Raw genomic sequence first — 14,849 nt, forward strand, 5'->3', positions numbered from 1 at the left:
TTGATCAGCTAAATTTTCAATTACTATTGGAATATATTATTAATTATCTCAGTTATATAAAAGTAATATTTTAAATTGATATATTCACAGATGATAATGAGTGTGAAAATTCGACCCAGCCCTGTGGTGAGAATGCTAACTGCACCAACACAGAAGGCGGTTACTACTGCATGTGCGCACCTGGTTTTAGATCCAGCAGTAACCAAGACAGGTTTATCACTAATGATGGAACCATCTGCATAGGTAAGTTCAATTTTCTAACATAAAATTTTTATGTACCAATATTTTATTGCTTTTTATCTCCAGAAATTAAATAATATTGGAGCCAGATTCTTCCAGTGCCGAATTATATCCTTATTATTAAACATCATCAGGAACTCCACCAACTCATTTCTCCTATGTTGTGCTATCATTTCCAACAGAATATTTATCCAATGATATAAGAAAAATATTTTTTGAGAAAATTAAATAGTTTATAAAACAAAAGTGAAAAAACCATTTTAAAGAGCTATGAGACCTAACATGGTGGAAAATAAAATAATAAAAATTAATACTCTAAAGTAATATATAACTCAGGAAAATTACTGTTTATATCATAAGCTACTGATGCTTTTATGAATGTACACTCTGAGATGGGCCCTACATTTTCTTAGAAAGTGTTCAGAAAGTTGCTACTTTCGAAATGATTTTCCTAGTTCTTTGTTACTGACTAACTGAAAGTTAATCATACTTCAGATAACATTAAGATCTTCTGAACACCAGAGTCTTATTAGAAAATTATCTCAGGTTCACTAAAATGTCCTCTGTAGTGATAATAATTTCAATTAAATACTTCAGTGAAATATCATGCTGGGTCTGAAGAGAGTTCCCAGACAATTTAGAAAATGGCTTTCTATTGTAATTTGGTCATGCATTTGATTTATCAGGTCCTATAGAGTTTGGATCGTAGTCTGTTAAAAAAAGATCGGTTAGAAATTTCAACAGATGAACAGTTTTCAGAGGCAAATTCTCTAGTGGCAAAAACTTTTCTTTTAAAAATAAATTAGAAATCTTAATTGTAGTTTCTAAAATTTACCAATGGTTAGTATAATTTTGATTAATAATAATCTACAAAATTAATAGATGACTGAAGCCCTGAGAATTTACTTACATAGCCAGAGACAGATATGGGGCAACACTCAGGACTCAGTACGCAACATGTGCAAGAAATAAAGGCTTCTACTGCCATATAAGATGGATGATAGATATATGGATAGATAGATAGAGAGAGAGAAGAGAGAGAGAGAGAGAGAGAGAGAGAGAGAGAGAGAGAGAGAGAGAGAGAGAGAGAGAGAGAGATGAGATAGATGACAGCTAGAGATAGATAAAGGACATATATGAAAATAAGTCTATATCACACTACAGCCTTTGATAAATTTCCGTAGTGAGATTCTCACTAGTAAACTAAGGAAAAGTCTGACCGTAATATTAATAACAAATGATAAGTTAGGTGATATTTAAAGAAAAGTCATCAGTGATGTTTGTATCGAAGAAATCATCCCATCTTGAGCACCTTGGATTTACAACAACTCTACTATATAAACAGGGAAGGTTTTATTCTCCTCGTAAAGAATTTTATAACCACAGGAAGTTGGCTTCCCAGATTCACACTTTCAGGATAAAGGTAGGACTAAAATCACAGCCTAGTATCTAGGAAGCCATTCTTATTTCCACAAGAGACTTAAATGGATGGACTGTTGAAATCTCTCACATTGACAGTAATCATGTAAATGTAGTGGATCAAGCTTTGTAAGGGTATTAAAAATTTTTAATGTGAGAAAATATTACTCCTTTTGCTGAACTATGATTATATCATTTGTGTTTGCAGGAACATTTTTTATTACAATAATGCATCACAGTATATTCCAGAAATAGGAGTCTATGAAATTTTGCCCCCCAAAATGGATAGTGCGTTTTTGTTCTTCTCCAGCCTATATTCCTGTTACTCAGCTCCTGCCAGACCTAGTTCCATGCCATCACTTCACAAATAGGGAAACTGAGACATCGAATGGTTAAGTGACTCCTTCAGTGCCAAATTAGTAGAACCCAAGTGCTCCTTCACTTTACTATGAACTTTAGGGCAATTTTTAGTACTTATAATGTCATACAATGTGGATAGTTTACCTTCACAACGAAGTTCTAATCATGGAGCTATGTAAGCTTAAATAGAAGTGTTCGAGTTCGTGAAGAAAATCTAACTTGTTACATCTTAATCACTGGCATTTAATACATTTTTTACTGTGCTCTCCATTCCCTAATGACTCTTGTCTCTAGAAGGCATCTGTCTTTTCATCTGATCATGTTTACTTTTAATACTCCTCAGTTCACAAAGGACTATATGTCTGTCTGTTCATGTCCCTTACAAGTAGGAAATTCTTGCATTAGAAAAACCCAAATCACGGACACAGAGAAAGCACATACACAAAAGATGATTGAATGCCAACATTTCTTTGGGGGTGTAGCATATGTGCAATTTAAGACTGTTTCCCCTTATTGAGATACTGTGGAATGGCCCTTGGTCTTTGCTAATTCCCTTTTTAGCATCAGTAGAAACTATAACTATATTAAAACTCAATAGCCAGTATTGAGTTCTTCCATTTCTATTTGTTTTGTTTGATGAATTATCCTGTCACTCTCTGGAAAAATGTTATTTCTTGCAAATTTTTGTTGTTGTCCTTAAGGATTAGGCTTTTATAGAAGCAGGACAACCATTTCTTTTTTTTTTTTTTCCAGTCCTGTAGTGATTTTCGTTGTGTACTATGATAATCCTCAGGGAATTTGAATAAAGAATCAAAAATCTATTTCCTTTTTATATTAGTATGTAATCTTGTGGTATATGGTCTCTAATTTGAAATTTTAGTGATCCCTAAATTTGGCATTTCTGGTAATTAGATTCATTAAGAACCTTAGTAAATAGAAAATGAAAAACTACTAGTCAGGGCAATACATGACCCACAAAAAATCCTTTACCCGTAGTCCACAACCATATCCTTTCTCCTAATTTTTCTGCAGGCAATCTTACTGCAGAAAGCTGCGGATGAGATTTAGCACCATGTGTATTTCTCCTCCCCTTGGAATCACAGTAAAACAGATCTTCAGATGCTCAGCTCCTGCCAGACCTAGTTCCATGCCATCATTTCACAAATAGCGAAAACGAGACATCAAATGGTTAAGTGACTCCTTCAGTGCCAAATGAGTAGAACCCAAGTGCTCCTTCACTTTTACTATGAACTTTAGGGCAATTTTTAGTACTTATAATATTTCATGGCCTACTTGTCTTAGAGTACTGTAAAGTAATTTATGATTTTTTTCCTGGCTTTTGAATAATATTAACATTGAATTTTGTCTTTGGAAATTATTTCCAGTAATTAAACATTTTATCTTTTCTTTGCAATCTGTGAGTTAAACAACATTAGAAAGCTCAGTTGTTGATAGTAATTGTAAGAATTATCACAATCATATGATCAGGCTTTGAAAGAAGATTATGATAAAATACTGCTGAGTTGCCTAATTGTAACATGAATTACAAACAAAACCTTGTTAATGAAAAAAGAAGAAAATAAACTGAAATTGTTACAAGATGCTTTTATTTAGTGACATGGAGTTGTTCTATAAAGTTCATCGATAGGTTGGTAGTGGGAAAACTAGGTCAATTTTAAAATATGATACGCTTGACTGAAGTAATTGTACAGTAACAATTTAGCCATCATTAAGATGGGGGAGAGACTTCATTTTTTGTAAAACATCTCTAAGGATTACCAAGACATGGCACCTAATGAGACACTATCAATTTGTTTTCTCCAAACCTACTTACGCAAGGGCTTAAGAAACCGTGTGTTGTGTATTGAATCACTGGCCCAATTAAAATTTCAGGTGCCTACCATATCCTAGGCGCTATTCCAAACACCTTCCCATACATTCCCTCATTAAAAAAAAAAAATTCCCTTTTGAGTGAGAATGTATTTTTAAGTCTGTTACCCAAAGTCTCAAAGTTTGCGAATGTTAGATTCAAGATTTGAATTAAGGTCTTTTAATGAGCAAATCCAATGCATACCTTTTTCTATAGGAAGGAGGACACAGGGTTGATTTCCTAGACTCAAGTCACTCGCCCCGAAAGAGACTGCAGGAGAAGTTAGTGTGACTCTTCCTACAAAATGAAGGTCACATTCATTTTGGCCCAGCCAGTTTCACCTCTTTTGGGGATGGGATGCTCTTTCAAAGTTACACAATTTTCTTGATATTACTAGATAACAGAGGGGCATTGTACCGTACACTGAGGCAAACTGTCACTGGGGACACAGTCAGTGGAGGTATTCACATATTCCATTATGGGATTGAACCCTATAATGCTGAGGCCCAGAGTGAAAAGAATATCAAACTCAATAAACCTCTCTTTCAGATTTCAATAAAAAGTTATGGAAACAAAAGTAAAAGTCAGATGAAAGTTTGAAAAAATTACTTTGATGGGATGATTACATTTTTAAATAGGATATTCTTTTAGCAATTCTAGAGTTGGGATATTAAAGGTTAGATAACGCTAATCTTGACTCTATTCTCCCAGGTTTTACAGATTACCATATTGTCACTTGGTGAACTCAGAAGCTGAAGTATCCTACTTGGTCCAGGCTGACATGTTGGGATACCAACTAGCTGAGTGAGTGATGGTAGGGGCTTAAACTAGAGCAGAGACTCCTCCAATAGCACCAAAAGGTGTGGAGGAGGCACAGACAAAAGCTAAAGCATAGCTAACAGCACTAAGATTCTGTATGCCTGAGTCCAAAGCACATGAGGTAGATTGAGAAATTGAGCTTGTACAGTCAAGATTTTTGTGCTGCTCACAGATTGATTTTGGAGTAAATTTCCCAAGAATGTGTTCATTTAAATAATTTTGAAATTGGGAGACATCAGCATCTCATTTCCTATTAGTCATGAAAGGCACATAAAACTGCAACTGTTGGGTGTACTCAAAGAATATGAGATAGATCTCTTCCCCATTGAATAAATTGTTCTATTTATGATACTGCATGGTTCTTTCCCACCTTCTTTGGGTTTACTTCTACAGCACCTTTCCAAAAGAGACTAGTCTGTCTTTTCCCATACGTATTTTTTCTCATTTCCTGGATTTAATGAAAAATAGGAATTCTATTCTGCTATACCACCTGGGACTTGTTGGTCTTTAGCCAGTCTAGAATGCTTTCCACAATGGTTCTACATATGCCAAGAGTCAACCAGCTACTGCTCAACTGTTTCTTTGTTTTCTGTCCATTTCTTCCTTGAAATGTAGTTTCAGATTGAACATGAACATGAGACAAAGAAGACTGTGGGTGATAGGGCAGCTGTCTTGTTTCTTCAGTGGAGATTTCTGGGTAGTACAGTTCCTGAAAACATAGACTTGATGGAAGAATAAGGCATCTTCTAAACTTCTTTTAGACCTGTGTTGCTGTCTTTTTAAATCTAGTACTAACCTTTCTAGTTACTGGAAATTTCTTTAAATATCTGGCCAGAGATTACTGTCAGTCCTAGTTTTTGTGGCAGTAAGTTTCAATGTTTTTCTGTGTCTTAATTGTAATTTTTTAATGAGAAATTAGGAGCAGCTGTGTTTCAGGTAACTAGCTAGATGACATTTTAAATTGGAATTTGATTGTTCTTCTGCTCCTCTTTTTTTTTTTCACAGTAAATGGTATTGTGCTGCTCATTTAAAAAAAATCAAACTGTAAACTTAAGTGTACAGGTTTATTCATTTACATAACATAAAGTAACTTTAAGATGTCAAAAATCTGGATTTGGAACATAAAAACCTTTACATTAATTTAAGGTAATGATCTGGATTCTTCAGTTTCCTGAAATCATTCCTAATACTGGCATAGTATTTATACTGTGCTTATAATTTTAAAGCATATTTCACTGTAGTATTTAAAATTTTTGATTAAGAATATATTATGTGAGCTTAAAACCAGGCACCTTTATTATTGTTTTGATAAATGACTACTGAAAATCTGAAACTTAATTCTGTACAATTTTTTACTTTTTCTGTGACAGCTGAGTATTAGGAACCATTGTAAAATATCACTTGAACAGAAATAGTAAGTTGTAAAATTTTGAGTGTTGATTCGCACATTTACTATATATTAGCTTTTAGATTACTTTCTGCATTAAAAATAAAGCTTTGTAAAGAAAGTGAGCCACTCTTTTATTTCCCCCAGATTACTCTAAATATGAGTTGTTATAGTCAATTTAGTTTGATACTAGATTGTTATAGTCAATTTAGTTTAAATACTAGTTTAAAACAAAAACACACTAAGTATCTTTTTAGAATTGAGTTTTTACTAAATGTCACATCTTTAATGAAACAAATTAATGACTTTGTTGATGAATCATATTTTTTAGAAAATGAAAAATTTATCCCATGAATAACATTTTCAATACTTTAAATGGATTGGCTAAATCAGAGTTTTAAAAGTATGTGCAGAAAAAAAGTATGTGCAATTAAGTTTGCTCTGCCGTTTTTCCAGATGATAGTCTTGTCCTTACTTTCTTAGGAAATTTGATATGAAATCACTATCCATATGTAATACTGCCATTAACAAGGTAGCAACTCTGTGAGCACTAAATAAAAAATGTAACTTTCAAATATTTACAGATATAGATGAGTGCAGCGAATCCATTACTTGTGGTGATCACGCAGTGTGTGATAACATGGGCGGCGGGTATAACTGTTCCTGTGAGGACGGTTATCAGTCATCCACAGGAAAATTACAATTCAAACCTAATGATGGCACATACTGTCAAGGTAAATTATATTATTAAATTTTATGTATTATTGAAGATAATTGAAGATAAGACAAATATTGTTTCATTTTGTGGAGGATGTAAACCACAAATTTTATGTAGTTAACAACCTGATCCCTAAACCTGCATTCTACTAACCATAAAATAGTATGAATCCTAAAAGTGAAAAGGAAAAACAAGTGTTTTAAAATGTGTTTCTAATGTTTGTTTGAATAAGTGACCAAAATTATTGGCATCATGTAGATCAGCTAAGGAAAAATATTTCAAAAAACACACTAGATATTCTTTTTCTTTTTCTACAGAAAATTTAAATGAAAACTGCCATTTAGATGATGCCTGTATTGCCACAAATATTAATAAAACTTTAACAAAAGTAAGTAAACTAGTTTAATTAATTTTTTTCGATATTTTGGTTTCAGTTAAAATTCTTTTGGTATCATGTTTTAATACTGGCAGCAGAGCTTTTTTATTCAGAATGAAAACTGCTTACTTACAGGTATTTAAGTGCTTTGTTTTCATCAATAATAATATTAATTTAAAGATCTTTAAAGTTTGGGAGAAGTCTTGTATCTATTTATCTATGTTACCTTTATTATTTGGCATAATGCAAAATTATTTTCAAAATGTAAAGAAACTGGATGAATAAAATAGTAAAAAAATATACTTTGACTCCAAGACTCTTAACACATTCTAAGGAGACATAGTTGTATGTAACTAGATTTTTTATTTAAAGTGACTATTTCACAGCTTAAAAAAATAGGATCATCATGAAATTGCCATTGTGTGATTGAAAGTGTGAATCTCCAAATAACTATTCAGATATCAGCTAAAGCAAATTTCTGATTTATCAAGTGGTAAAGAATTTATTCTGGTAGGTTAAATTCTAATTCAAATTATTGTTTTAATTAATATTTAGGAGACCAATATTTAGGTCATACTAAAAAGGTAAAATATTAATGCAGGTTCATTAGTTAGGATATGATATCCTTCTATTGAAGAATATAAAGTTTTTTAGAAGATAAATTAAAATTTATCAATTCAAACATGCTCTGTTTCTTCTCCGAGGTAAAGTCTCTGCTTTTAAAATTACTAACACGTGCTAACACATTGCAAAGAATTGTACGTTTCACTGATGCATGTTTTGGTTTACTTTTAATCTGAAAACTTATGAATAAATCTCAAAATAAATTTAATTTGTAAGCTTTATTCTTGAAAAAGTCCTTTAATACTCTAAAATGGTTTCCTTTTTTTTTTTTTTATTCATTTTTGCTCAGATTAGATCCATAAGTGAACCTGTGGCTTTGCTACAAGAAGTCTATAGAAGTTCTATAAAAGATCTTTCACCAACAGATATAATTACATATATAGAAATATTAGCTGAATCGCCCCGATTACTAGGTTACATAAATAGTACTACCTATACAGCGAAAGACACACTTTTTAATTCAACTCTTACTGTAAGTATGTAAGCTTAAATTCAATATAATTGAGCTTTAAAATTTTCCTTTCATCTGTGATTAGTGTAAGATTCCAGCTTTTTTCAAAACCACACTGTTTTTCCCAACAGGAATTTGTAAAAACCATGAATAATTTTGTTCAAAAGGATACGTTTACAGTTTGGGGCAAGTTATCTATGAACAGTAGGAGAACTCATCTTACAAGACTGATGCACACTGCTGAAGAAGCTATCTTAAGAATATCTCAAAAGTTCCAAAAGACCACTCAATTAGATACCAATTCAAGTGATGTAGGTAAGAAACCAAGATCAATTTCAAAGCAGTAGTGTTTCACAAAGAAGCCATTCTCAAAAGGGAAGAAAAGTATTTAAAAATAATCTTGATTCAATTGGTAGTTGTTTTCTCAATGTAGAAATGAATGGTGATGCATATTACCTAAGTGATATGAATAACGCAAAATGGATAAATACATACATGTTGCCTCCTTCCTAACATCTCCACTTTTCCTTATTCTTGAACTTCTCGGAGATTATATGCTGAGAGTACATTACTCCCTTGTCATTTTTAGTCAGTCATCTCATGACTTGTTGGAATCTTTCTTGACCAACCATAGTTATAAACAGATCCTCTGGATAAAGTGTATTTAAATTTCTCGTTAGCATTCCTTTGCCTTTTGATAATATGAAGCAATGAATGTAATAATTTAGAATGTTTCCTGTTTCATATGCCCTCACACTTGAACACTCAGAATCTGAATTAGCAGGCCTTTATAGTTTTGTGAAACTAAATTGGTGTGCCTATAAAGTTCTAAGGAAATGGTATCTTTTCTGAAACAGTCATTGCATATATCTTCATTACGTTTGTTGCATGATATCCTTCTACCCAACAGTAGATATACAAAAATCATTATCTCATCAGGTTTCACAACCTACCCAAAATTAAAGTTGCAAGAATTGTGACTGTATTTCTTGATGACATTGCTGCATTAAAAAGGTGAAAATTATCACTCAAGAATTTAACTCAATCACTCCCTATTTACTAATTACTATAGTAAATAATACTGTGGAAAACATCCTCTGAGACACTAGCTTTTGTCTTTGCTTTGTAGTTAAGATTTATAGCTCTCTTGAGTACATACATATTTTATCTTTTATTTAATTGAATAAAGATTAAATTAAACCAAGTGATGTGGTAAAATCACAAAGGTAAATTGTCAGATTTTTAAGATATAAATTATTATAATGTCCAAGTATGTTTAGAATATGCTCATTTAACCTACCATAAGGAGTTGAAATACAATAATGATGGGTGAAATTGTCTCTAATGAAAAAAAAAATACATTGATTAGACTAATTTCAGAGATTTTACTATTTTCATGGTTTTGTTACAGCTCTCAAAGTTTTCTTTTTTGATTCCCATCACATGAAACGTGTTCATCCCCATATGAGCATGGACGGAGACTCCATAAAGATATTTCCGAAGAAAAACACCGCCTATGATTCAGGTGGTAAGAGTTTGACAATATCTTATATACAATATTTCAATGAATTTGCAATAAATACTTATCATGGATTTGATCATAACATATGGATATATGATGCTATGTATGGTTGCCTTTAAAACAAAGTATTTGATTTATAGATGCAAAATTTTCATATTTTTACTTGATATTTTCATTCTGTCAATATTTTGAAAGAATTTTAGCTGTCTCTGGGTCTTTCTTATCTCTTCTTCACTTCCATGACTCTAATATTTTTATGAAATTGCACAAAATGATTATGATTTTATTACTCCTTTTGGAGCACTCATTCTATATATAGCCACTCTGTAATTTGCATGGAGTGCTTTTAATATTTCTTCCTCTATAATCTTTGTATTCCTCATTGTGAGACTGAGTTTGTGATTGTATGAGGGAGAAGAAACAGAGATAATGTTCGAAAAGATGGAGAGTTATTATTTAGATTTGGAACTTCTCTTCTACTTGTCATTTCTTAGCCTTTGTGTGGTAAATTGTTCAACTAAACTGGAAGTGATTTTAAAAATATAGAATCAGAGAACTCTAGTACTAGCAGGCGACTTCATTATCTAACCTAATTTTCTCAGTTTATAGATAATGGAGCTGAGATAAAGAGAAATTGGGAGACTTGTCTCCATGCACATCAGAGATAGTACAGAACCAGTACTAGAAGGGAGGGAGTTAACAAAGAAAGGAGCCCTGACCAGCTTTTTCTTGTCAACTAACCAAAAGCAAGTAAACAGCTACTATTTTAATTTAACCGTTTGCTCCCTAATTGCAATGCACCCAGAAAAATCTCTGCTTATAGTAGAGTTTTTGTTGCTGTTCTTCCAATTTAGGTTAAAAAAATATTATCTAGGGAAGACATGAATTATAACATATTCTTGATGAATGTGTGGGTACTCTTAAATACAAATGAAAAATGCATAAAACAGCACACATGTATTCTCATTAATGGATGCTTTTCCATGCAAAGATGTATTGTCTTTATTGTTAGAAAATCGAGCCTAGAATTTAACATAAGAAAAAATCAGAATCTCTCCAGTAGTTTTCCCAATAGTCTGGAGTACAACTCATGATTGAACTGCAATAATTAAAGTGTTTGTAACAGAAAAATAAAAAAGGGAGAAATAAGGAAGAAGAACTACTGAATGTAAACCTATTAACAAATGCATATAAGTAATTACTAGCACTTTGGATGAGTCTTTAAAAAGAGCAGCAGGGAGCACAGGTGGTTCAGTGGTAGAATACTCACCTTCCATGCGTGAGACCTAGGTTCAATTCCCAGAGCATGCACCCCCCAAAAAATAAATAAGAAATAAATAAAGAGCAGCAGAAGGGGCACTGTGTTCAAAGCAGTTAACTGCTTTACCTGTAGCCACATAGAGAGAAGCACTGGGTTAAACCAAAACTTCTGTTACCAAGGTCAATTCTGAATGTAAAGTCCTGAATGTTGCATCTGTAATTCTGCACAATGAAGAAAGGAGAAATAAGACTTAAATTTACAACAAGAACTTTAAAGTAAAGTTCTAAGTGTTGAGTGGTTCACACACTTAGTATCAGTTAATATCAATGGTACTGAGCTGTTACAAAAACAAGGCAATTTTGAGATTACATTGACATAGATATGCTGTCAGGTTAAGGAAAAGAGAGTTACACCATACTGAACAGGTTGTATTTATAGGTTATGTCCTCTGATGTACTGTGCTTGGAGAATGCAGACAGCATGGAAACATGGATGCCTCACAAGGCAACATTTTCTACCAGAGACTGACTAGCATCAGTATTAATCAGGCACCATTTCAGTGGGCATGGGATTGATTTCACTGACATCTCATAACTCCTTCAACTCTAAACGTTCTCAATTAAAATGTTAAATGTTTCAGGGTGGTGCAACGGTGGCTCAGTGGCAAGAATTCTCACCTGCAGAGCTGGTGACCCAGCTTTGATTCCTGGAGCCTGCCCATGCCAAAAAAAAGAAGAAGAAAAAAGTTAAACGTTTTAAAAGTCTGTGGTGATTTTCTCCCACTACTTCTCCAACTGATGTTTTTAAACGTGGAAATAATGACTAAAGATTTTCACTTCACACTCTGGTCCTTAGGATTTAGATGTGAATTTTTTTAGAAATATATTTCCCCTAAATACAGATTACGTAAATGGCATTCTATGGACCATAGTCCATGATTGTATTTGGATTCATAGATTTTAGTGATTATAAGTCTTGATAAGGCTTGGGTATAAGCATAGAATGATTGCAGTTCAAATTTCAGTATCTGGGTTTTTTTTCCCTTGCGTGGGCAGGCTCTGAGGATCGAACCCAGGTCTTCGGTACGGCAAGCAAGAATTCTCCCATTGAGCCACCATTGCACCACCCTATCTAGGAATTTTTATGACCCCATTAGAGTGAAAATTTTGTCTTCTCAATTCCATTTTTATTTTAAGAGCACCAATATATTTTTGTCTTATAAAAATTTCAACAAATACATTTTTCACTTGGTAGGCAATGCTACAGTTGCATTTTTATATTATAAGGGTATTGGTCCCTTGCTTTCATCATCTGACAACTTATTGGAACCTCAGAGTTACGATCATTCTGAAGAGGAGGAAAGAGTCATCTCTTCAGTCATTTCTGTCTCAATTAACTCGAACCCACCCACATTGTATGAACTTGAAAAAATTGCATTTACATTAAGTCACATCAAGGTAAGTTGCTATTTTTCTTGTGGTTTTTGGTTATGATTGTGTACATTCATAGACGTAGTTTCTATGTCACGTTAACTATATATGAGCTCTTAAGTTTAGGAAAAAAGTATATTCAAAATGAAAATAAAGGAGTAATGTGGTTTCAACTAATTTCCCTATAAAATGTTTTTGGACTTTAAGTGTTCTCTATCTAATCAATACCAAAGAATTTCACATATATGATTCTCTGAAATTAACTTGTACATTTAGTTTTAGATTTAAGCACATGTTCCTTTTAGAAGTTGAATTCCTTCAAGAAATAAAGAGTTGAGATAAATGTCACTTTACTATGAGGTAGGCATTCAGTTTAATAATTGAATTTAAAATAACATTTTCCGTAGTTTGGATATTGATTATGTTAAATTATAGAGAAGTTTAAGGATAAGAAGTTCAAGTTAAAGTACAAAAATATTTGATAAAGAGAAATTAGCTGAGCCCATTTTACTCATTTTTATTCTGAATCTTTTTTCGAACTTATGTGATGAAAACTATACAATAAAATTCATGATTATAACTAAGCAAATATTTAATTGTTTTATATACTTAAAAATCAATAAGAAGGCTTGGAATCATAGGTTGTTCTCTAGATTTTTACAGTCGATGGTTTCTTGGGATTTCAATAGGATTTCATTGCATAATTAAAGTACCTCTGAAGCTCATTTTGGTGAACCTTTGTTCTAGTTTGCTAGCTGCTGGAATGCAATATACCAGAAACAGAATGGCTTTTTAAAAAGGGAATTTAATAAGTGCTAGTTTATAGTTCTAAGGATGAGGAGATGTCCCAATTAGACAAGTCTATAGAAATGTCCAATCAAAGACATCCAGGGAAAGATACCTTGGTTCAAGAAGGCTGATGAAGTTCAGGGTTTCTCTCTCAGCTGAGAAGACACATGGCAAACACAGTCAGGGTTCCTCTCTCATCTGGAAGGGCACATGGTGAACATGGCATCATCTGCTAGCTTTCTCTACTGGCTTCCTGTTTCATGAAGCTCCCTGGGAGGCGTTTTCCTTCTTCATCTCCAAAGGTCACTGGCTCATGGACTCTCTGCTTCATGGTGCTGCAACATTCTCTGCTCTTTCCGAATCTCTTTCTTTCTCCAAAATGTTTCCTCTTTTATAGGACTCCAATAAACCAATCAAGACCCACCCAAATGGGTAGATATATGTCATCACCTAATCCAGTTTTACAATCACTCTTGACTAAATCATATCATCCAGGGAGATGATCTGATTACAGTTTCAAACATACAGTATTGAATAGGGATTATTCTACTTTTATGAAATGGAATTTTGATTAAAATATGGTTTTTCTATGGGGCATACTTCCTTTCAAACCAGCACAACCTTGAAACAGGTCAATTGCATCTGCATGCTTATCAGAGTGGGGGGAAGGACACTTCCTAAACAAAGAAATGTATCGACAAATTTTGTTTGTGCATTTTTTTCTACTAACATTGAAATTTCTACTTTATTTTTAAATTTCACTGAAATTAACTTTTTTTAACTGGTCCTTTTTTTAATGGGTACATTATCTCATCTTTCTAAGATTTCATTTATATACACAAATATATACATATGCATCATACATGAATACATCTGTACATATAAAATTAATTGTTCCCTCTTCCCTGCCTTGTGAGGTGCTTGAAAGATGACTGTGGATTAGGGTGGGCTTGTGGCTTGTGGTATATACTAGAGTGTTATCAGCAGCCAGGGTCCTGGCCATTGCCTTTGAAGGCCCTATTCTAGGGCAGTTTTCTTGTCTCAGTCAATTTTCGAAGGAAATCTTTTAGTCTCTTACCTACAGGCAGAAGCCTGATGGTGAGCATTTCCAGGTCTAAGAAAATCAGATGGGTGTTTGTGGGGGTTCAGTGCGTGGATAGACCTCATTTAATCTACTGCTTCCTGCATAACTCCCACCCTCTCATCTGATGCAGGTTCCTCAATACCAGAGTTCCTCTGGTTCCTCTGGCTTATCTGTTTTCCTGCCAAGGTGGGTTTCAGGGCATTTCCAAGGCTGCTTTGGGGGAACTGGATGTAGGGTTTCTATGTTCATCTCAGAGCTTGACTGCCTTGAAAAACTTGAGTCATCTGTCCGAGTATAGCTCCACTCTCTTCCCAGACTCACTCCAGTCAAACTTGGTCTGTTTTCACTTCTGTCCCAACTATTGACCCAACTATTATATTTAATACATAGCCCATTAAGGCAGTTATCTTATATTGCAATCATCCTTGAAGGCAGATGCTTTATCTTTTTTTAACTGAGAATACCTGGGCCTCATACAATGCCTGTCATATATTTGGTA

At 33.5% G+C, this 14,849-nt stretch overlaps 1 protein-coding gene across 4 annotated transcripts in view; it reads left to right on the top strand.

The window, feature by feature from the left end:
• The window catches only part of ADGRL4 (adhesion G protein-coupled receptor L4), a 99,405-nt gene that overhangs the window by 55,250 nt on the left and 29,306 nt on the right, over positions 1-14,849 (top strand). For 2 of the 4 annotated variants that reach the window (XM_077120508.1, XM_077120510.1), the window contains exons 3-9: positions 91-243; positions 6,680-6,829; positions 7,131-7,201; positions 8,103-8,285; positions 8,396-8,579; positions 9,676-9,792; positions 12,302-12,504. In XM_077120508.1, coding sequence (XP_076976623.1) covers positions 91-243; positions 6,680-6,829; positions 7,131-7,201; positions 8,103-8,285; positions 8,396-8,579; positions 9,676-9,792; positions 12,302-12,504 — 1,061 coding nt within the window. Of the gene's footprint in view, positions 1-90; positions 244-4,311; positions 4,694-6,679; positions 6,830-7,130; positions 7,202-8,102; positions 8,286-8,395; positions 8,580-9,675; positions 9,793-12,301; positions 12,505-14,849 lie in introns of those variants that run through there. The other 2 variants (XM_077120509.1, XM_077120511.1) reach the window with 2 other exon arrangements.

The sequence above is a fragment of the Tamandua tetradactyla genome, chromosome 11 (genome assembly GCF_023851605.1).
Source record: "Tamandua tetradactyla isolate mTamTet1 chromosome 11, mTamTet1.pri, whole genome shotgun sequence".
In the NCBI taxonomy this organism is placed as follows: Eukaryota; Metazoa; Chordata; class Mammalia; order Pilosa; family Myrmecophagidae; genus Tamandua; species Tamandua tetradactyla.